General features: G+C 40.0%; 1 protein-coding gene across 1 annotated transcript; it reads right to left on the bottom strand.

The window, feature by feature from the left end:
* Positions 1–17457: 17457 nt before the first annotated feature.
* Positions 17458–22978, bottom strand: FST (follistatin). The gene is made up of 6 exons (XM_062513568.1): positions 22897–22978; positions 20703–20894; positions 20080–20298; positions 19510–19734; positions 18261–18491; positions 17458–17540 (listed from the first exon to the last, which is right to left on the bottom strand). The coding sequence occupies exons 1-6, from the start codon at positions 22976–22978 to the stop codon at positions 17458–17460; spliced, it is 1032 nt and encodes a 343-aa protein (XP_062369552.1).
* Positions 22979–24608: the final 1630 nt, after the last annotated feature.

Here is a 24608-nt window from a genome sequence, read left to right on the forward strand (position 1 = left end):
GTCTCATATCTCTAATTTGGATGAATCTTAGAAATGCAAAAAATTGTATCTGTTCACAAAGATTATTTTAGTTAATGTATGTAACAACTGTTTAAGTAGTATCTGACAAGGATTTTCAAGAAAGTCCTCTAGCTTCATTTGGTTATTCAATGTATTTCTAGTTTATATTGCCTTTTTTATATTACCGTATTCAAAACCAAATACATTTTAACAGATATTAATGTAAAATAATTTATAATACTGCCTCATATATGTTTAAAATCTAGGTCTATTTTTGACATTGATATTATATAGACTCCTTAATGCATTTGATTGAGATAATCATGGCCCTAAAGAAACTTGGAATGTGCTAATATACTTCACTGAATTGAGGCCTCTTAATTCCAATGACCTAAAATACCCCTTCAAAAAATAAGGAAGTAACTGCAAAAACATGAAGATACATTTTCTCAGAATATTGAAATAAATTTACTTTATTAATCAGAAGATTGAAATAAAACTTTCTATATTTTATATCTTGTAAAAAAGGAAATGCAAGCTTTTGCAGTCTCTTGAAATATCCCTTTTATTGACAAAGTTGCAATTTGCACTCCAGAAACCAGCTATATTCCCAAAATACAGTCAAAATAGAGAAGGAATTTTCCCTTTTCTTAGTTTTCTGTCTTTAGGAACACAGACAACGATGTTGGAACATGTTTTTACATGCTTTTGAATTTCAATTTTGGGGAATATTTCTTGAAAAATTCTAAGTTGTGAAGTATACCACATTTGCATTCTGTAGTTTTATAATGAGCAATGTTCAATTTGCCAGCAGGAAAATTATACATCTGGTAAATCCACAGAACTTTCTATATTGGTGCTAAAGTTTGGTTAATTGTTGCTGATTTGCTACAGAATGGGGGTTGGGGGTGGAGGGTGGATTTCAGGAATGCTTATACAAAATATTTTGAAATATGCGTTGATTAATTATCTTTGTGACCTTCATCACCACACCTTTTAGCCTTTAAGGTCTCCCAGCAAAGCAAAGCCTGTGGTTTCTTTCACATGTTTATTCTCTTTTGGCTTTTGTCTCATCAGGTTAAAAAGCTTTTATCACTACTTGGGTTTCTGTGTTCAAATTGTGCTTTAAAAGTTTTGCAGTAAGAGTTTCTCAACATGAGAAACTGGACCAAGAAAATAAATTTTGATGGAAAGTTGTTAAATGCAGGCTATTGCCATTGTAAGTCACATTTCTAGAAATAGTGGCAAAATGTTTTGGTCTTTTTAACTAAGAATATATAGGGTTTAAAAGAACCTCTTGGCACACCCAATCTCCTCCTAATTTAGGCAACTATATCACATAACCTTTTTTGATAAAGTTCCATCTTAAGGTGATCTGGACTAATTTTGCCACATTGCTCCTTAGGGAAGTCTGATCAAGAAATTCATAGTTCTTTGTATCATTTCCTGGGATTGTGCTTGACTTGAAGGTTGTACATATCACACTATTGTCTTGTATCATTTTTCGTTGTTCTTAACTTGCAGTCTCATTCTTTTGTCTGTTTTCACTAGCCAGTTGATCATGGTCATGTAATTATTTCTGGGTTGTATCTATGTCTTTATGTGTACTACTTGCATGTATCCTAATGATTGCTGTCAACATCTGTATACTTGGATTTTGTTTCAAGGTAAAATTGACAAATACATTAAACAGGATGGTTAAGAAGCATTCAGATGGGATATTCTGTTTCTTGGGATCACTTGTGATTATCTTATTTTTTATTTTAAATTTTTTTTTACCTACCTTATCCTCTTTCCTGTAATTCCCACCTTCTTCTAGCATAACTAAGAATTTCCCTTATGGTGTTATGGCATGATTTTTGCTGATGCCCAAGCGTATTATCTCTGTTTCATTTCCTTTGTGTGAACATATGTTGTTTATTTTTAAATGCATGTAATGCTATGTCTGATCAGAGGTTGTCATTATAATAATAATCTTATCTATAGGGGAGCTTCATGAAACCTGAAGCTTTTTCTCCCAGGTCTTAAAGACCAAGAATTACAAGGTAGAGATTTCCCAGAGTGTCATTCACTTCTTCTCTTTGCTATGCCAACCAGCTGAAAGCTGTAAGTCAGAAACTAAAATTTGCTTATTAATGGAAAAATACAACATTGGGATGTCTGAAACTGTAAGTATCAGCAAAAGTTTAAATACTTTGGTGTAAAAATAAACTCCAAACTCAGACTTTCTAGGGAGTGTTTATACTGGAAATTGATTCTAGTCTAATCCAGTTTCTTGGGTTTGCTTTACTCATTCCCTTTTTTGACAAATCACCAAGTCATGCTTTTTTCTGGCATAGGTCATCCTGCTTTTTATAGCAAAAGCAGGTGGAGAGGAATCAGTAGACAGGAATCACAAAAGGTCCTTTTTATTTCCATTATCATCCCATGTAAATATTTGGAGGCAAATGGTATTTCTTTGTAGCACCCTAGGTACTTGATGTTCCTTTCACCAGCTCCTTTTGATAGGTTTCCAGAATGTGAATACAGTTACCATGTAACTTCTCCAAGAAGGACTTGAAGACCTCTTGAAAATTTTACAGGAGCTAAAACCCTTCAGAATTATGGATTTTGAGTGAAAACTACAACCAAACAGGGGTCCCTGTTAACTAGCAGGATGGTTATAATAAGCTTTCAGAACTTCCATCTATTTTGCCTTAATTTTTAATGTATTTATAAAAATATGTGTGTGGGGTTTTTTTATTTAAAGGTCATAATTTCTAGGGATGTACGTGATTTCCATAGTAGAGCACTTCTTGATGGTATCTTTTAAGAGTATACAGGCCGTCTAGATACCTTGATGGAAATAGAGATGATGTAAAAAATAGGCAACTGGCCCACAAATCCTTGTGTCTACAGGCAAACAGAACAGTCTTCTCTTCCTTCATGCATAGACCAAGTAAGTTAGATCAAAACTTAATTTTAAGGTGATAACACGTCTTTAGTTGCAGTTAGGTCTGCTGGATTAGTGAATGAATCTTAGCAAACTCCTAATTAGCCTCAGAAATGCAACTATTTTGCAAGACACTATTTTGTGGTTTTCTTGTGTCTTTCTAACTGCTTACCTTTATATTTCTAAAGTTGGGATTTCACCTTTGCCAAGGCTAATTGCCCACTTCCTTTGCAGTGGAAATCTTAAGCCAAAGTCATTAAGATGCTGGTGGCCGTCTGAGACTCTCAAACAGTTCTACCCAATTATCCAATAGGAAAATTAGAGAGTTTATCGTATTGCAAGAGAATGGATTTTCAGAAGAACACTGGGCTTTGGACATACGAAGGGACTACAGCTCTCTAAAGCAGAGGACTAATACTGCATGGAGCTCCTGGGCAGACCTGGATGCTCAAATCAGGTGCAGATTTCTTCAGCTGGCATTGAAGTGAATGCTCAGAAGCCGTAACTTCACTAATTTCTATTTTGTTTGGGTTCTTTTCACCTCAGTGAATCAACTAGTTCCTGCTTACTAAGCCTGCAATATCCTAATGAAGACAATGCAATTATCATACTCCTCTGAAGTAGCAAGGCAATAGCCTTGACTCTGCTTAGTTACTTCTGGAAAATTAGAGTGCTTTTTCCCATAAGGATTCTCCAAGCAGGTGACTTTTAATCAATTCCATGCCGGAAAACCACCTTTCTTGAATTAAAAAAAAAAAAAAGGTGCATAAACGTCTGTGATATAGCTTCTCTTACTTGGGTCCTAGGATTAGTAGTCCATCTGGCTATTTTAATATGCTTTGTCATGCATCCTTACTTCCCCGTGCCCCACCCTCTTTTTCTGTTTTGATACTTGCTTTAACTTTTCAAAGATTTCTGTAATCTTTTCTAACAGAGCTTCATGATTTATTTTTATTCAGAAGGTTAGATAACCTGTTCTCATGCAGACAGATCAGTGACATACTAGAAAGGAAATGTGAATTATCTGCCCACATCCCATGGTGTAGATAGCATCTCAGACTAACTATGCATCTGGAATATTCCTAATAATATCAAGAACCCATGAGGTGTGTCCAATAGCACTTCATTCTTTCTCATTTCTTGCTTCAGTCTGCCTAGCTATGTTTGTGCAGACAGCAGTTCTTTAATTTAAGGATGAAAGAAATTATTCTAAGCAGTTTTTTTACTGAAGTGTCTTTGCTCTTGAAGTAACATGTTGATTCCACATACCATTGAGACTGTATTATTATTATGTAGTTCATTACTCAGAATATCAAGACAGAATTGCCTAATAAGAGGAGCATAAGACAAGATGATTTGCATAGCTCAGTTGAACTTCAGAGTTTGCATTTCTGAGCAGGAGAAAACGCCAAGATTCCATAAGGCAACTACTTATTCCAAATCTGGCATTTCTCCTATTCAGAAACACAGATTGTGAAGTTCACTGAAGTGACTGAAATCAATCAATTTTTTTCCTGAGTATTTTAATAACAAACACATTTTCTGTTTATTAGTGTTTTTCTTGTATACTGCTTGCGTATTAAGATATGGATGGAGTATATTTACTTAACTGCTGTTTCTTTCCTGATTCTCCAAAAAAAAAATCTCTGTGGTACATTTAAAGGAGTAAGGAACATAGTCAGGTTGATACATGCTTGCCCTTGCTGGAAAATTAAGATGAATATCATGCACAGCTCATTTGTGGCTTTGTCTTACATCATTCCATCAGTTGCAAGTTATACAAGTAATTTCTAGAACCATATAAATAAGGTGTTTCACACAGCCAGTGTGTAAACTCAACCTGAAGATTGTGTTTGTGTGGATGAATAAAATGGACTCTTCTTTGAAGCCAAAGCCTGTCATCTATATGGCTTTTCCTCCTGACTGTATTAACTGTATTCTTATTGGGGACAATGCTTGGCCTGTGCAGATCCTGGAAATACAATTTTGAGTTGTAGAATAGAGGTAGCTGGCCTGAGCCAAAAGTATGCCAGGAACCTTGATTATAAATTCACATTAGGCTTGCACACCCATGCTGTGACCCTGATCAGTTGATCAATACAGTATTCTGAGATTTTGATTTTTGCCTGCCTTAGGATACTATCCAGGGTCCCTTTCTGGCTCTTAAGCCCCAGCTCTCTGTACTGAACTCAGTGGCTTAAGGATATGTGCCTTCACATAAGTGGTGGAAGGGCAAAAACACCTCCTTCCTCAGCTTAGATTTATTTAGCAGCAGCAGCAGTGCTGCTTTGCAACCTGGAGAAAGGAAAAAATAAATGTAATGGTGGATCTGTCAGACCTTCCTCATGGGCAACAGTTGTTACACGCCCTCTGCTTTGTTGAACTACTTGTTCCCCCATTGGAGGCTTTAAACAAAGATCTCATCTGTGATTTGCAGGTTTTGTGAAACCCACAAAACCTTTGAGGATTCAGTGCACAATCTGCCTGAGACAAGACAGCACTGCAAGTGACTGTATGTGCAAATAATGACATTCATTTGTTTTCAATATCCAGATAGTTCGTGCAAGCATTTTTCCATGAGTTGTTGAAATATTTTGCTTTTCATTAGAAAAGATGAATATTTCATAGTGACAGACATATTCATATCTTCTTCTGGGGATCACATATGTCAAAATATTATGTTGTTTGAATTTTTTTTTATTAGCATCATCAGAACAAAGAGTGAGAACATAGGATCTGGGCTTGATGCATGCTATTGAATACTTTACAAGACTATAATAAAAGATTTTTTCATATGTTCTTATATGATTTGCTACTGCAGTGAAAAACCACTATTAAAACTTTATAAGCAGCTGTGGCTACTTGCCCCTTTGAATAGTCAAATTCTTAATAACAATTTGGTTTCTATGGTACTTCAGAAAATGGTATGTTCTAGTCTGGTCAATACTTGATACACTTTACTGGCATAATTATGCTTCCTAGCAATTTTATTTAATTTTATTTAATTTTATTTAATTTTATTTAATTTTATTTAATTTTATATATATATATATATGTATATATAATTATTAGTATTTTTTTTGTCACAATAACTGTTCTTCACACTACCCTTCCAAAGATGTAGATATGCAGACATTCTTACTGGTGATACAACTCTTGCTTCACTGCCAAAGAGAGGATATACCTTTAGAACATATTTGCATAGATTAAGATAGAATTAACATTTCTAGATGAAGAGAATGATTTGCCCCATGTGGGACTAATTAAAATATGTGTTCTTAAATGCAGATAAGATTTCAGTTTCATAGGACAGAACAGTTCTGAATGAATAAAGTCCTCCCTGCTTGACAATAGCCTTGATGATTCTTAACAAATTTATTATGTTTTTCAATGTTTGTTTCTGTTTTGTTTCTTCAAATCCCCAAGTTCTTGCGTAACATGATTGCTTCATAGAAGCTTATATTTCTAGTATTAATAGTTGTGGAGAAAAAGCTTGAAAATGGTTATACAATCCGCACTTCTAACAGAGGAAATGGAAGGATCTGAAACGTGCAGTTTTTAAAAATATGGTAAGCTTTAAATGAAGTTCCTTCTTTTGAAACCTAAGATTTTTTAGTTTTTAATTTAATGGCCTCTGTAAGTTTTATTTGCCTCAGTTACTTTCAAATGTGTGGATCTCAGTTGCCAAAATGTTCAGGCAAAAATTTTAAAACAATTTTGAATAAGGCTGCATACATTAGAAGAACGTGTTTTTTGGATTTGGCGACTTCTGCTCAAAATTTTGGCTGATTTCAATAAGCATGCTTGTCTTTTTAAGATGTGCTTTGTGAACTAAAACTTGGGAGTTGAACTCTATGTAGGTACTGATTAGTAATATTCCAAGATGTGTAGATTTGGAATGAATTTCACAAGCACAAGATACCCCACCATTTTGTTAAAATAAACAGTGTCCATGAGCCTCCTCAGATGTAGTATCAAGAAGGGGCTTTCTACCTGTGTGTGACTGTACACATCTGTTAATTCAGAGTTTTAAATGTGAAATCCAGCATTCAGGGACACCAGGTAGATATCTGACACTCTCTGAGGAATTTGTGCTTCATAAACCATTCTGTGGATTATTCACAGCCATGCCTTTTTCCCTGATTGTGACATAAAAAAATATGGATTAAATATTTGTGTCAATAATTAATCCTGTTATAAATCAATACAAGTTACTAATAAATGAGAAACAGAGACATGTTGCTGCCAAAAATCAGCTCTAAATGCCTCTTCACTTACTGAAATGGCATGCCACATATCACAATTGTTCTGACTACAAAATATTTCTCTAGGTGAAAATCAAAAATATTGTCCAGCTCCACAGTAAGGCAGTCATGGCACAGTATAATTTTAGATTGAAATAAATGTTCACAGAGCATGAGAAATAAGATGTAATTCTTTATGTCTGCTTTCCATGACTCTTCAAAAGTACTTGCATGACTTAAGAGCCTAAGCACTCAATTTCACTTTGTCCACAAAAAGGGATCTTTTTCTATTTAGAACTCATTGGCTTATCAAAGCTCCCTTGTGGAGTGTCAGAATCTCCTGAGCAAGAGAAAACTGTATCATTTGGGTTCTGCAGCTGAAGACCAACAAGGATATTCTACAGTGCCTGAAGTGGCACTAAATTAATGTGTCCTGGCAACTAAACCTTCAAACATTCACTAGTTTGGACTGGATTCAATCTTAGGATCTGTTCTTGCAGAAGGTATCTGTGCCACTTCTTCTAAGAAATGTCAGACTTCAGGGTGGTTATCCCTTTCTATTGAGTATTTTTCTCAACACAGTAATTCTTTTCTTAGCCAACATGCTTGTCCCTTGCCCAAAAATTATATAAGTGGTGAGGGACAGCCCCCATGTTCCCTGATAAAGCAGAGTTTAACAAAAGCAAAAGACTTTGCTCCATGCCCCAGTGATGACCTGGTGGTGCGATCATACTTCTGAAAAATGGCAAAAATGGGAGTGGTTTCTTCTGGCCAAGAATTGTGAGGGAAGTGCTCTAATCTGTAGGTTGTAGCTACTAGTGGATATTTTAAAGAAAATGGTGGATGTGTCTTCACTGTGTTATGGGCCTTACCTTTTCAAGGTGTAATAGTCAAAATTATGAATTTAATACTCAAATATCTCTTCATGTACCTGAGACATTTACTTGAATCTGACAATAAACCAGCCAGAAATGAGACTTACCTCTGAGAAATATAGGCAGTGGTAAAAACTTTGTCCCTCAGCAGTGATTAAATATACTGTCCACATAGGGGTCTCACCTAGTAGCACAACATCAGTGCTTCCTGAAGTTTTCCCTGAGCAACCCTACTTCCAGGGTCACAACCCCACTTTCGTTTTCACTTCCAGGCTTGTGGGCCCCAAGTGGGGTCATGACCTTAACTTGGGAACTGCTCTATAACACATTGAAAAAATTAACATACCAGCCAGTAAATGCATCAGCAAAACAAGCCCATCCAGTCTGCCCAAGACCCTGCCTGTCTGCCATCCCTAGGGGCCTTACCTATTAAACATGGGGTTTCAAAACCATGTATCTACTTGCGAGCTCACATCCTGCTTTGTTTATGTGTTGCCATTGTCTTGTAGTCTTCCTTTGTGCTATTTAGCTAAGTTTGGTGTTGACAAATATGTGCTAACACTTCTGAAAATATGACCTCCTTTTCCTTGCTCATTCATATATTGGAGGTGCTGCTTAGATTTATTATTTGCACATAATAGAGTTCACAGTTATTGTGTGTCAGAAACAAGATCTGGAGAGTCTACTGCTCCCACAGCTGGAGCAAAGCATACACATCTGGTAAAACTGCAGCATGAATTGTATTGTCCTTAGCAATTAATCACACTGTATTCTATTGATTCTCCTCCTCCTTAACTCCTACAGGTCTTTACCTTCTTCTCTTTTCTTGTTCCTCATCTGTCTTCTGTTCTCCATTTCTTATTAGTCTCACATTTCATTCATTAGCATCTTGTCCAGAAGTGCTGAGACTGGATATGGACATGCAAAACTTTCTACTTGTCTTGTGTAACATCCCACCACTATATTTCAAAGAACTTTGTGCCAGTTGTGAAGGCACACAGGTTAGCTGAAATCTCAATATCTGCCTTTTAGTGGAGAGATTATAACACAAGGTCCATTACCCACAGTCACCAAAAAGTCAGTGGCAGAGAAAAACATGGATCTCCCATTCCATGTGGAATACCATGGTGGGCTCCAAGCAGCATGGTTAGCACAAGATATACCAGTAGATGGCACTTCAGCGTTCATAGCCTTGCTCAGGCATCTGAGGATCTCATACAACTGGACTTCTGGTGTGTAGTTTTTCACATGCAACTTTTAGCACAATTTTACTTCTTTTTGTTCTTATGGTCTTTTTCCTTGTAGCTTTACTCTGCCATTGTATTTTGTTTTCATTTACCTTGCTGTGACATTTTCTTGTTACTTCTTCATTTCTCTCAATTTTATATTTGCTATGTGTCATTCAAAAAAGAAGAAAAACACACACCACCCACCAAAACCAAAAAACACCAAAAGAAAGAAAAACAAATCTATTAAGGGGAATATCACTCATTGCTTTTTTTCAGAAAAAATGCTGTCTAGGTCCTGACTAGATCAGGGTGGTGGTGAGTGGAAGCAATCAGGTTAACTCTCAAATGTTAAAGCCTCACCATGTATTTTTTGCCATGAGAGGTGAAGAGCTGTCTGCTAACTTGCACTGTATCTGTGAAGTGCAGTACATGTATTCAACTGTGTATGCTAAACTATGCTTGCTGCACACAGGCTGTGGCTACACACTTCAGCTTCTGACCTTTTTTCCAGATAGGAAATGAGAATTTTGTTTTGGGCTTCTGCTGTGGGCCATGGCTGGGTTTTGCCCTATCAACTCATGTGGTGCTGCATGCCATATTGCTGACAGTGGCAAGTGCCTTTCAATTAAGGCTGAAGTTCCATCCGAGTCTGCAAATGGAGAATGCTGGGGAGATTAATAAATGAATTGTCACAGCTTCCAGGCATGCTGGCTTGAGAAGTACACAAACTCTCAGTTTTGTGTGCTGTGTAAATTAGGAGCTCCAGCTCTGTATATTTAGAGGGATGGGCTCAATCCCTTTTTAGTTTCTCATAAAAAGAAAAAAAAATAGTTTCCTTAAGGTTGAAGTCCAAGTGTGAAAATACTCATTATTTTGTATATCTTTAATGTCATGCATTTTAGGCTTTTTGCAGTTTGGCTGGAGTCACCTTTTGAAACACAGATTTGAATTGATCTGATTAAAACACTGTAGGTGGGAAAATATTATGGAAAACATCCCTGAAGAGCTTTATTTACTTGCTCCAGTGGGCATTATCTATTATATTTCTAAGTGTCTTGTCTTGGGCTTGGGTTTTTTTTTGGCTTTTCTTGCGGTCTTGACCAATCTAGCTGGTACTAGTTATTGTCTCTTTGAGAATTATTGCCACTACTTAAAAAACCCCATCAAATCTGAACAATAGCATCATTTTAAACTGCATTTTAACTGTTTTCTCTTTCATTTTATTGTTTTTACTTAAAAATATAGACATTTTATGCATTTTCTTGCATTTTGTCTACACATTCTATGCAACAGAGTAAATATTCCAGGTATAGGTGCTACTATCCTTGAACAGTAAACTCACTAAACTCTGTGAGAAAACAGCATTTATCAGAAATGTTAGGGTCACTTAAAGATCATATAACAGAAAGACATATTAGAGGAGGAACATTCTATATTCCTACTGGAAGTTGCATCCTAGATCTGTGGTGATATTGCTGCTCCTTCAAGGTTTTTTGAGGGAATTATTTCTTTTTAACTGGACATTCCTTTCTGATTTTGGAGTCTGTATGATTGGGGGGTAGGTAGGCATGCCTTTTCATAGTATCATAGGGTAATCCAACTTGGAAGTGTTGTCAGAAGGTCATCTGCTGGATTGTGCTAATGTGGAAATTTTATTTTCATTAAACCCTGTGTGAACTTCTCTTGTTTCAGGTTACGCTCACCTTGTCCTGCTACATGTGCTGCTACAGAAAGCCTGGCACTTTCCACACAATGACTTGATTGTAGGTGGAAAATGCTGATCTGAGGTGCTTCTTTTCTCCAAGCAGAAAGGGTTGCATCATTCAGACTCCCCTAGCAGGGCCAGTGCCCCAGTACTTGAGACACTGCAGAACTCACTTGTCATCAGAGCAACCTCTGTCTGCGTTATCCAATGACTTGCATAATTACCTATCTCTCTTATCTATGGGGTTTGCCCTGTGACCTTTTTTAGCAATGCTTCAATTCAGAAATGAGATGGAAGCTCATTTTAGTACCTTTGATGGCCATCCACCAACAGCAGCCTCATAGTTCCAGATGCCTCTTAAAAATATGAAGGTACTTTGAAATTAAAATGACAAGTATATTATGTGAAGGTCAGCAAAAGATTATAGGAACACTGTTATTGGAGTAAGAATATTTCAAATTGCAAAGGGATCTTGGAAAAATTATTAAAACTGTATGTAAACTGTATGTAAATGTATTATGTAGAACTTTTTGCATATAACCATGACACACTGGGTAGCAATGTTTTTCTTAAAAAACAGTGCTTTTGCTGTGGATCTCTAAAATGCTATTAAATTTACCAATTAATTGATAATTAATTTTTAAATAGCTGAAAGTTTTGAAATATTCAATTTTCTATTTTTAATAGTTCAAAAATCTTTCAAAACAGATGGCTAAAACTTGGGTCTGGAATATTCATGCTGTAGTTTCATTTTGAGAAGTTCTGAGTATGTGTAGAGCTCCCTGATACAGTAGGAGGTTCAGATGCTGTTGCTGAGTGTCACTGATGGAAATTCAGAAACCTTTATGCATTCAAATCTACTTCACCACCTTGGTAGACTCCTTATCCTGTTGCATCTAGGACATCTGATTAGCTATTATCAAAGTCCATACTTCCTTCTCAGTTTTCTGACACATTAGAATTCTTCAATCCCATGGTGAAGTTGACCAAGTCCATTTAAAGATTAGGGGATTAAAATAATGTAGTTATGAATTACAGAAAATTATCCAGACCTGTGGGGTTAACACCAGATCAGTCTCTGAGCTGAAGACTATGGCTTGCACCTCTTGCTTTTCTCCACACTGTGATTATTTCATTATCTGTTTAGAAGTAACGAATGTGAATTACACAGATGATTATGACAAAAATCCTGCCACTAGTTTCTATTATGCATTAATGTCTATCAGGACAAAGAAAAAGTATAATAAAGAGTTAACTTTTGCAAATTGTTCTTCATATACTACCTGCAAAGCTCATGTTGCCATAGAGGGTCAGACAGCCTTGGAATTACACAAACATCAAACAAAAAATATCATTGTTTTATCTTCAGGGAGTTAAGAATTTCACATCTGATACCTTGTGAATGCACTATGTACTAAATGCTATGCTTCACCAGAGAGCATGAAATCCTAGTTCTTCAAAGGGATAAGATACAGATGTTTCTGTGCTGGTGATTCATCGTGTAGTAAAATGTCACTGCCTAGAGAATAGCATGGCATACTGAAATTTAATTTCACCTGATTTGCATTTGGAGGGAAAGGAAATATTTACATGAAAGAAAAAAAATTGAAATAAAGCAAGAGAAGGAAGAAGGAAATTAAAGAAATAACAGCTGTTTAAAATTTGTAGTGAGACTTGGAATGTAGCCTTATTTGATGTGTATTGCAGGGAGAAGGCAAGCAAAGAAGTAAAAGTGCAAAAGAGGTCTATGATACTATTTTTAAGGCTGTCAGGAGAATGCAGCTATCAGAAATACATTGAAGTGTGACCAAAATTGAGTAGACTCTTTTGCCAGTGTTGCACAGACAAATACATTTGGGAACCAGGGCTTTAGAGGTAATATTTGTATTGTTCAAATACTTCAAGCTGAGTCTCTTAGAATTAAGGTGATGTTTCTTTAGTGCCAGAATGTGGCATGCACTCTGTTCCAAGTTACTTTGTCTGCATTTGTGAATGGTGTTCTCAGACCTGGGATCCCGTAAAAAAAGTATACACCATGGTGATCCAGGAGTTGCAGAAATGTGATTTACAGCAAGGGGAATATATATGCCAGACAACACAAAGCACTGAAGAGAAAGATATTTCTGAAAATGTATTTCTCTTCTGGTTTTCAGAGCTTATCCACAAGGCTTCAGAGCTTCTTATACCTTTCTGTAGTTTAACATCCAGACATCTTTCTTTCTTCATTTAAACAACAGCCAGGGTAGCCTGTACAGTAAGAGAAGGAGCAAAACAAAATATAACAAAACAAATACACATAAACGCATGTGCATACACAACCCCCATTCTTTAGACAGAGGGAATAAAAATCACATTTCCACTTCCCAAAAAGCTCCCCATGTACAAGCCTTGAAGAGAGGAAGAAAAAAGTAAAGCCTCTCAGTCCTGTTGTAACTATGACTCAATGTAGAAAAAGATTTGAGATTTGTAATCTTGGTTTGAGATTTGTAATCTTTAAGCAGAGAGTTAAAAATGCTTTCATAGCTCAAGGATGGAAGTACCTACCTGCTGGGGGAAGGAGGAAGGGAAGCAACCTGGATTCTGGCTCCTGCTTCAAGCACTATTTATGCATGTTACTTTAATTACAAATGCAAAATGTGTAGGCAGCCCCTGGGGCAATAACCCGGGACTTCCTCTTCAAAAGGAGCACCTATCAGGGTTGCAAATTATCCTCTCTCGATGAATCTTGCTTCCTGCCCAATACAGAAGTATGGCTTCATCTGGCATGACAGACAGTTCTCCAGCCTGTGCTTCACCTTGAGTTAGTGCTGGATGCACTCTTGCGAGATGTGGGAAACATCTCCTCGGAAAGAGACTGGCAGTGAACCTGCATCTCCCAGTTTGAGAGCAAGTACCTTATCTACAAGTATGATATTAAGTAAAAAAGTTGGCTGTTGTGCTTCCACAACCTCTTGATGTGTTCCTGGGAGCAAGTCTCAGGGGCTGTTGTGATTCACTATGAGGTTGGTCTATGGTAGGCAAGCTCAGAGGATGCTTACTTCACAAGCCTCTCAGGATATGCCACACCTGTACATCACAATCAGGCTTTGGTGCAAGGTAGGTTTCAAGATTTTCAGCTGTATAGAAATAGCAGTAGCAATGAGAGATGCAGTTTCAGAACTTTAAAATAATTTTATCAGCAAAAACCTGATGTATATTTTTGTGGCCATTTAGCATACGTATACTTGTGTAAGTACATCTTGGAATTTTTGTTTCTCCTTTGAATTTGTCCATTGGTAGTTTTCTCAAAGGTATTTTGTGAACCAGTGTCAGGACATAAAACTGGAACCCAGAAATCCTGCTCTGCTACAATCTCTCTATAAGACATGTAAATATATTTACAATTAAAACCAGTATTTTAATGTTGTTGTTTTGTTAGAAATGAAGTAACTGGCACCTGATTGAATATAAGAAAAATCTTCTCTCTAGTCGCTGTGTCTATTAAACAGGTTGTTTCTCTGTCATTGAAATGTATTATTCCTTGAGAGGCTTTCCAATAGCCTTTTTCCATATCTTTGTTCTCCTGGCCCTGTTCTCTTTTATTCTGGGTTTTATCCCTCAGGAGACCAAAATCCTTCTCACTTTGCTCTGCTCACCATATACTTCCTTCCAAAGAGACTGTTTGTCTAAATGAGGTAACAGGAGGTAACATGAGGTAATAGAAGGGCAAATATTTTTGCCATTACTGTGAATACAATATTTTAAATGCATGCTTGTAGTTTTTTATATTCAGAGAGGAATAAATTATGCTTTCTTTGGGTAATGGTAAACAATAACAAATCAGAATTTTATATATACTAAAAAATATACAGAAGACTATAGCAGGAAAATCTTCAAATATTTGTATTTAAACTAAAAGGGTAATTTAACTTCTCTCAGACCTCAGTTCAGAAAAGTACTTAGAATATCATTGAATAAGATGCATATGTACATTTTTATGTTTTATGTAATACAGTAGAGAAATTTTTGTAAGTAGGATCTTGGTTCCTGCTGTGCTTATGCAACTCACCTTTCTTCAATTCACTGTGTTAGTAGCCAGTCGCAGATAGTGTCCAGCCTTAATATAGGTTGACCCAAAAGAACTTCTGAATTAAATGTTCTTTTGGGAGAAAAATAATTTCCAAGTGATAGTGTACTCTTTGATTGTTTGTTGGATTTCTTTTTTTTTTCTTTGCTGTTCATTACGCATCTTTAATTTGAGCAAGTAGATCCTGTTTTGTTTTTTATTATTGGTCATCTAAATGCATCTGAAGCATAGCAAAAATCCAAATGTATTTTAAAATTCTCCTAGAAATATGAAAGGAAAAGATGTCTAAAAAAGTGTGGGGCAGCAGAGAGAAGGGATGCCATAAAAAGGAGCCTGGACAGGCTTGAGAGGTGGGACCATGCAAACCTCAGCGAGCTCAGCAAGGCCAAGTGCCAGGTCCTACACCTGTGCTGGGGCCATCCCAGACACACCCACAGGCTGGGCAGAGAAGTGACTGAGAGCAGCCCTGTGGGGAAGGACTTGGGGGTGGTGGCTGATGAAAAACTCACCATGAGCCAGCAATGGGTGCTCCCAGCCCAGAAAGCCAAGGGAATCCTGGCTGCATCCAAAGGAGCATTGGCCAGCAGATTGAGGGAGGGGATTGTGCTGCACTGCTCTGCTGAGACCCCACCTGGAACACTGCATCCAGCTCTAGAATCCCCTACATAGGAGAGATAAAGAACTGCTGGAGCAAGTCCAGAGGAGGGTCATGAGGTTTGTAAGATGACTGGAGCATGTTTCCTATGAAAACAGGCTGAAAACACTAGGACTGTTCAGCCTGGAGAAGGTTGTGTGGGAACCTCACAGACACCTTCTAGTATCTGAAGGGACGTACAGGGAATCTGGAGAGGGATTGTCTGACAGGAACTGGAGTGACAGGGCAAGGAGGAATGGGTACCCCCTGAAAGAGGGGAAATTGATACAAAGTATTAGAAAGAAATTCTTTACTATGAGGGTGGTAGAATATTGGAACTATTGCCCGGAGAAGCCATGGATGCCCAATCTCTGACAGTGTTCATGGCCAGATTGGATAGGGCAATGAGCAACTTGGTCTGGTGGATGTCCCTGCCCATCTTCCAGGGGAAGGGGAATTGAAACTAGAAAATCTTAAGGTCTTTTCTAACCCAAAACATTTTGTGATTCTATGAAATTCCAGACTTCTTATTGAGAGGATTTAGAGTTTACGAACAAAAAATCTCTTCTTCTGTATCATTGTACTTAAACAGTAATGAACTGGAGGCATTGTCCATATCTGAAAAGAGGCTTTCTTATATCAATGCAAGCTGAGAGCTTTGGCCTTAACTGGTGTTGCACGGTGCAAAAGAATCCAGAGGACCAAAACCATTCAGAATGAAAGACTGAGGACTGCCTCTAGGGAAAATTCCATTTTTTATTTTTTTTTCACTCATCATTTATTTACAAATACACATTATAACTTTTATATACATTGCACATTTACATGGTAGAAAAGTACAAAACTATATATTTAAATGAATTTATATTTAACTCGCCATGTTTTAAAATATAAAATTGCATCAGAAAAAAAGTATTATGAAAAGCAAGAAACTTGAACTGATAAAGCTTTGATATAACTCTTAGCAACACACTGTTCAGGAAAGAAAACTTTGAAAGTGGTACTACAAGACCATCTTAAAGGAAACACCTGATAAAACACTTATGCATGTTACAAAGAAAAAAACCAATACAAATAAAATAAACCCTTTATTCTTACTACAGTTAGGGCTGTAGCTGTTATCAAACTTCACAATCCAATTTCTTTGGGTTCAAAATTTTTATAGTACAGTATAAACTCTCAGTACACTGAGATCATTTCAGTACACAATGTGATCAGAAGTAGAGAAAATGAAGTGTAAGAAGTTTCCTTAAAGATTGCCTCTGTACCTTGAAAGTATACTTAAGTCAGTTACAATGCCTTTTGGTCAGTCAAGATTCCTTGTAAACAAAAACACAGGGATCTTTTATGTACAGAACTGATGAAAAGAAAATCCAATAAATAAACATTACAGAAACTGACATGCAAGTTTTTTAAAGTGGAAAAGAGTTAACATCAATGAAACAAAGAGATGAGATCATGTGGGTAGGCTCTAAGGAATGGACTTTCATAGTTTACAAGAAAAAAGAAAAGCTTTACTTTACAAGCAAGAGACCTCACAATAAATAACACTGCTCTTCCCGTAACGAATAAATTTCTTCAAAAAACAAGGTGTACGGTCAACCAGACATTTTATGTATAAATTATAAAACATGACACAGTATAAATAAATGTCTACGAGACTCAACTATATGTATACTTTTTTTTTCTCCCCAAAATAAATAAGCATACACTTATTTACAGTACGGACATTGATTTTGTGCCCAATGGCTGTTCCAATAGTGATGGAGGTTTTACCACTCTAGAATGGAAGATATAGGAAAGCTGTAGTCCTGGTCTTCATCTTCCTCTTCATCCTCTGGGTCTTCATTAATTGCTAGATGGGGGAATATAGGGGAGCTGTTGTTTAAATAAGGACAACAACAGCGCAGAAGCAGCTCAGTGCATGTTTTGAAAGCCCTCTGAACAGCCATAATACAGCGTTGCATTTTATGCGACTTGTAGTGAGATGCTCTTTGGCATCTTCTGTTATGCAATAAGGTTTTTTACACATAATCTATGAAGTCATAACTGCAGAAAGTTCTGAAGAATCAATGGCTCAGGTTTTATTGGCAGATTCCTGAAATCAAATAAAGAGCGCTCTGGTGTTTTAGTTTAATTGCTTTGTGTCCTTCATTCAGAGTTAGTAGAGGCAACTGTGCTAAACCAGGTGCCATGTGCTACCTTTGAGCTTGTTCTTTTGGACCGAGTTAAGAGTTTTTCCAGGTGTTAATAAAGCAATCAGCAAAGCACACGAGAGCAGACAAAGTACAAAAAAGTCACTAGAATTACACTCCTCGGGCAACCCCTTTCTGATAGAATGGCTTGTCCTTGGAACATCCCCAAAAAACTCCAACTTGAAGGCCAGCTCGCTGTTGGAGATCTATTGCATTTTATCAGCAACCAAAGTGTGTGCGTGAAAAAGATAGATACTTATATTCTACTGTACCTTGAATCAATAAATCAAGCTTTCTTATGTTTAAAGGTGTAAGTCTTCATTACCTAGATATCGCCTTCAGAAGCCTTAAGTGTCTGCAGAGTTAAAAATCTCACTTACAGTTGCAAGATCCAGAGTGCTTAACTTCTAGAAGCACACCCATGGAGCAAGCTGCCTCTTTCATGGCACACTCGCTTGGGTAAGTTGTGTTATCACTGGCACACACTGCTTCTTCTGACTTGCTTTCAGGGCATAGCTCATCACAGAGGGCACACCGACCTCTGCCAACCTTAAAATCCCACAAGCATTTCTTCCCAGCACTGCATTGAATGTCTTCACAGGATTTGGCTTCTAAAAATGCACACAGAATACTAGAGGTAAGTGAAAAGACAAAGCAAAAAGGAAAACAAAGACAAGCAACCCCCAAAACCTCCCTTTCCCCCGTGAACTGTGAAGAAAGAAAGCTCAGATGTAGTAGATGTGATGATACTTGCTGATTTTGCGCAAGTAAGTATTCCCTTGGACAACAGTGCCTGTCTATATGTGGGGGAGGAAAGACAGCTGTGCCAGCAAAGCTTAGCCCTGGGAATACAGAATTACATTTGCCTGTTGTACATGACTTTCTTTCTCCATTTCATGTCAGTGGAAATTGAACTCCCCAAATTAGTGGTAAATGCAAGATTTGTCAACAGGTCCAGAATTTCTAAATCTATTATTTTTAAACTAACCCACAGAGAGCAGTTGTCTACAAGATTTGAAAGGGAATTCACCTCAACCTATGCCAACTAAAAGCAACCTGAAACTCCCCCAAATTTCCCCAGCAATTCTGGGGAGCAGAGGTTGCCCTGCAGGTGCTTCATCATAATGTACTGCACTATCAGTCCTTTCTGGAATCACTCACAACACAGAATGTCAGGTCGCACAGAAATTATTTGCCTATCTTCACCTACTCACTGTCTCCAAATCCCACAATTATTTCTAAACAGGAAAAAGTGATCAGATGTTTTCAATTAAGTTAACAGTCTTTGCCAAGACCACTTGAAGACAATTGTTTCCAGGAATACAGATCCACTGAATATGGTGACCTTATTACATTGTAATCATCTCATCATCTATTTCAGGAAGGCTACTTCTCCCCTAGACACTAATGTCAGCACCCACAGCCATAGCAGGATCAGGCCCTCTTCTCCCTCATCCCTACTGCAATCTTTTCCAGGACTGAATTCACTCTGGCTCTCCTCTTCTGGGAGGGGAACACTAACCCAAGCTGCTTCCTCCCCAGCATCTGTCCAGTTACACACACTGGATACTCTGAAACAGGTGACTGGGGAAGCTCCCCCCACACTCAGTCTCCTCCCATGATACTTACTGATGCATTTGCCTTCGTAGGCTAATCCAATGGATCTTCCCAGGAGGCAGGTAGCTTTCCTGAGGTGGCAGGCACTGGCGTAGGTTATGCCGTCATTCCCGCAGAGATACTGTTCCGGGGAGGTAGGCTCTGGACAAATTCGGTTACATGTCACACAGTAGGCATTGTTGGTTTGGTCAACCACACATGTGGAGCTGCCTGGGCACAAGACATCCCTGCAGGTCTCTGAAATACAGACAGAAACACAGGGATTAGTAGAAGATAGCAGGATCCCAGCGAGGAGTGCAACATAGGTGACAACATGAGCAAATGATCAGATAACAGCCTTCAGCAGCTCTCCTCCTTTAAGGGGTGCTGGAGAATGCCTTCACATGTCAGGGTAGTGGTGTGAGCACAAGTGCTGCAAGACTATGGGGAGCTCTCAGTTCTGCTACGTCCTTGTCTGTTGAGCATTGTCTAGTTGCTCTCTCCCAACATGGTTCCTGTGAGGAAGTGCATCCAACATCTCCCCACTCTTAGACAGAAACCCTTTGGCATTTGAGGGAGATTGGATTAGATTTGCAAACCTACTTTTGCATTTTCCCTGATACTGGACTTCAAGTTCGGGCTGTTCTTTACATCTGGCTTTGAGAAGGGCGCACTCGTTCCTGTAGGTTTTCCCATCTAAGCCACACACGGGGCCCTTCCAAGTGATATTAGAGCAATCCGGAGCACAAACACACCGAGGTTTATTCTTCTTGTTCATTTTACATTTCTTCCCGGGTCCACAGTCCACATTCTCACATGTTTCTGATGGAAGGAAAGAGATACCACTTTAGTATCAAGTGTGCAGAACAGACCTGGTGTCAAAACTGCTTGAAGAAAAAAAAACACTGTGGACTCAGAGCACAGATCAAAACCACCGTTCCCCCCCGTTCCAGGACACACATCTCGAGGTAAATTCCCTCCGCCAGTGAGGGCAGGGAGGAGAGAGGGTGTCTCCCCTCCTCCTCCTCGTGATGTGCAAGGCGGGGAGCAGAAATGGGTGTCCCCTCCGCGATCCCGGGGCTGTTACGAGACGCCCCTCAAAACCCCGACGAGGAAGGAAGCGAGAGGAGCTGCCCCCTTCCAACTCCCTGCCCACCCCTCCTCCCCCAAACCAGCCCCTGCGGAGCCGCTCCTCAGCAGGGAGCAGCTCGCCAGCACCCCCTCACCTTTGCACGGGATGCAGTTTGGGGCTCCCCCATTAAAAATCATCCACTTAAAAAGCGTGTTGTCGTTGACGTCCTCCGCCGTCCACGACGTGGTGAGGCGGCCGCTCTTGCAGCACTCCTCCTTGCTGAGGTCGGTTTTGTAGAGGACCTGGCAGCGCCCGTTCCGCGCCTGCCGGAGCCAGCAGTTCCCAGCTGTGGGGCGGGGTGGGGGGGACACCCAGACGGATCAGTGGCGGCCACCAGTGACCCAGACACAGCACGTGCGCCTTGCCGTGACTTTTACTAGGCTGTTTCCTTTTATTTGTCCCGTTTCATAACCCGCAGCTACTACGGCCCATTTGGAAACGCAGTTTAAAAAAACAAACAAACCCTCCTCCCCCACCAAAACCCAACCAAACAAAAAAATCTCCCCCAAACCCACAAAAGAACTAAAAAACCTAAACCAAGAAAACAATAAAACAAAATCCAAAGCAAAGCAAAACAAAACAAAATGAAAGAAAGAGGAAACGCAACCAAAACAGAACGAGAGTTTTTGGAGGTATTTATTCCATATGTAGAGCAGAAGGAGCACTGCCGACACGTGACAGAGGCTTGAAAAGGATGTGCATTTAAAAGGGAATAAAAAGAAAATCGCGCTTGCAAATTCCTTCCTCCTCCCCCTGCCCTCTCCTCCTCACCGCGGCAGCACAGCAGCATTGTTTTAGTGCCGCACAGTTTCACTCCCAGCCCATTTTGCAATCTGCACGAATTGGGAACATTTGCTGTTAGCGAAGTCTTTCGAAATCTCCACATTTTCCTGTTTCTATTAACAAATGTCTCCTTCACTAAAATAATTCAGCAGAGTTTAAAAAAAAAAGGGACCAAAGTACATAAAATACTGGGACACTTTGCGTAGGAGGTCCCCATAGAGTTTTAAAAATCGATCAAGCTGGAAAAGTTATAGGTGCCATCTCTCCTGCAAACATTTCAAAGGAAAGTACCCTTCCTTACACCGGATAGAGTGGGTTTTCTTCGGGTTATTTTTTGCCTTTTCCCCCCTCTAGTATCCCTGTTATTCGTGGAGTCAAGCCAAGAACATTAGTCCAAACAACTCCCCCTTTTTTAGCTGAAGCATTTTGGTTGGGATGAGTCTCTCGCGAATAACCAATGTGACTTCTCCAGCAACTCAATACCAATTGATTCTGCTGCTAATCCAGCCAGGGCTCGATCCTGCCTCCTTACTCCGATGGGAATGTACCGCAGCGAGGGGTCAGGATCGGCCAGCGGAGATGTCGCTGGGCACGGGGGAAGATTCCCTCCCCCCCTCCCCAAAAAAAAATCATTGAACAAATGATGCCTTAAAAAAAAAAGTTTTGCGTCTTATCGCTGCCTACGTTAGATTAAATTATACTTTTATCGGTACTGGGGAAGGGAGAAAGAAAATTATTACTTGTAAAAGAAGCAATGGCAAGACCTCCAGGTTGTGGCTGGAAAATGGTCAAGAAAAGGGATAAAGCTCTCAAACTAAAAATCAATATTTCCTTGTGTCGAAAGAGGGCTCTTAAGAGTTGTCAATATCAGGTTCGGGTTTGTTTTGTTCGCACGAGGAAGAAAAAAACCGGCCACCAACTTATTTAAGCATACTCTTCAGTGCAGGACAATTTACAACACTAGTGTTTACTCAGACACACGCACTCCCAAAAAGAAAAAGAAAAAAATGAAGGGGGGGGGGGGGCACTAAGGAGGAGGAGAGGAGGAAATCCCAATATTAAAGTCAGTAAAATGACCACTTATTGGTTTCTAAAATGTCAGCTGTAATCGTGGGGTTCTCCATTACCATCTCTCCTTCAGTCATTCAGAAGAGATAAAAATCTGAACTAAATTACCAACAAACTTTGCACATTCATTCGTGAGCCTCTCGAGACGGGGAAAGTTCCCTCACGATGCTGCTCTTCATTCATGCTGCATAATTACAACAAAAAACAAGAAACATCCTATCTGTCCTCTGTGCCTTTGCAGGGCAGTGCGAAGATCTGATCAAAAAGGGAAGGGATCTAAATGACACCTCTGCACTTCACTACAAAGCCCACAGTTAACTTCTGTTCTGTTGGACCTTGGAGAGAGGCGTTTAACATCACAAGCAAACTAAACCGAAAGACAGAAAGCTATAGTAATAATAAAGAAATATATCTGCGAATAAACAGTCTGTTCTTACCCTGCACTGTGTGATCTTCCATGAAGTGGCACAGAAACATCAGGATTAAGAGCATGCCCGGGTGGATTCTCTGATTTAACATCCTCAGTATAGCAGGGAGTGAGAGAGACGCAGAGACAGCGTGAGGGGGAGTAGGGAGAGGGAGCGAGCACTAGCCAGCCTGCTTATGATCGCTCTATTGAATGAACGTCAGGCTCTGAATGCAGTCTCTCTTTAAATCTATACGGGGGTCCTAGCTGTCTGCGGTGGGCGGTCTCCTAATGTGTGTGTGTGTCTGCTCGGGGGTGGGGAGATTTAAAAAGTTCAGTGTGAATCAGGTGACATTTTCCACCTTCTGGAAACCCTCTCCAATTATCCGCTCTAGGTGCACGCACACACAGGCGCGCACCCGCGCAGCCCTGAGCGGCCGAGCCGCCGGCGGGGGCAGCGGCGGGAGCGGCCCCGGCCCCGGCCCCGGCCCCGGCCCCGGCCCCGGCCCCGGCCCCGGCCCCGGCCCCGGCCCCGGCCCCGCCGCGGAGCCGCCGCGGCCGCGCAAGCGCCACGGGGGGCTGGGGACCCGCGGGGGTCGCGGCCGCTCCAGGGGCGCCCCGGGCCCGCCGGCGGGCCGGGGGTGCTGCCGGTGCGCGGAGCGGCGCCCGTCCGCCCGGAGTCGGCTCCGCGGGCGCGGTCCCCGCGCGGGGAGGCTGCGAGGATACATCCCGCTCCCCGCACCTCCGGCGGGCGGGCGGACGGACCGCTCGGCCCAAAGAAACCCCAGACCCTGATCGACCAGCCCCAAACCTGAAAAAAAAAAAACAAAACAGAAAATCCAAAAGACCGAACCGGGTAAAAGTTTAATACCTAGGGCCGTTCCCGGGTGATAGGCTTTTCACTGGGAGAGCCCGGGAGGACGAGACGGGAACGGGGGCGACGTAGGCGGTCTCCTTTCAGAATCAGAAAGATTGCAACATCGATAATGAACTTCTAGGGCAACTAGTTTATTAAGCACAGTCTGGCATTATTCTCCCCTTAGAAAAGTTGGCGGTCTCTCATTTATAACATTTTTTGGCACCGCTGAATGAAACTGAGTAGGCGATATTTCCTTTTATACAAAACGATTACTTAACGGAAAATGGTATTGTTTATTCAAAAGCTGCCTTTTAAATTTCGATTCTTTCGCTTTTCTGAGCCACCAAAGCACAACAGACTGCGAAGTATGCAGACAGGAATGCCCGGACAGTGCCGGGTCAGGGGCCGGTGCGCCGCGGCCGCCCGCGCCCTCCGCCCGGCCCTCCCCACATCCCTCCTCCCGCTCCCGCCCCCCGCCACCCCCTCCCGACTGCCCCCTCCCCACAACTGCAAATAACTCAGTGATAACAGATTTTTTTCCACCAACTGCAGGAGATAGTGCTAATCTTTTAATAAAAGATCCCATTACAATAGGATCTGTCTGGACAGACTATAATAGATCCAGAAATACAGCCGTGCTAATATTAGAAGACAGTTGTTTGGGTGCCTCAGGCCGGGCCCTGGTCCCGCTTTGAAAGTGGGCATGAATCACAATGTCCCTCGGTACCACCTGCGGTCACACGCATTAAGGAGCAGACTGGTAAATGATTGACCTCGCTGCATTTTTATTCTTTTTGGCTGTTCTTATTTTTCTTGTTTGTTGGTTGGTTTAAAAAACATTATTATTATTATTATTATTGTTATTATTATTGTTACTATTATTA

The sequence above is a fragment of the Cinclus cinclus genome, chromosome Z, assembly GCF_963662255.1.
Source record: "Cinclus cinclus chromosome Z, bCinCin1.1, whole genome shotgun sequence".
In the NCBI taxonomy this organism is placed as follows: Eukaryota; Metazoa; Chordata; class Aves; order Passeriformes; family Cinclidae; genus Cinclus; species Cinclus cinclus.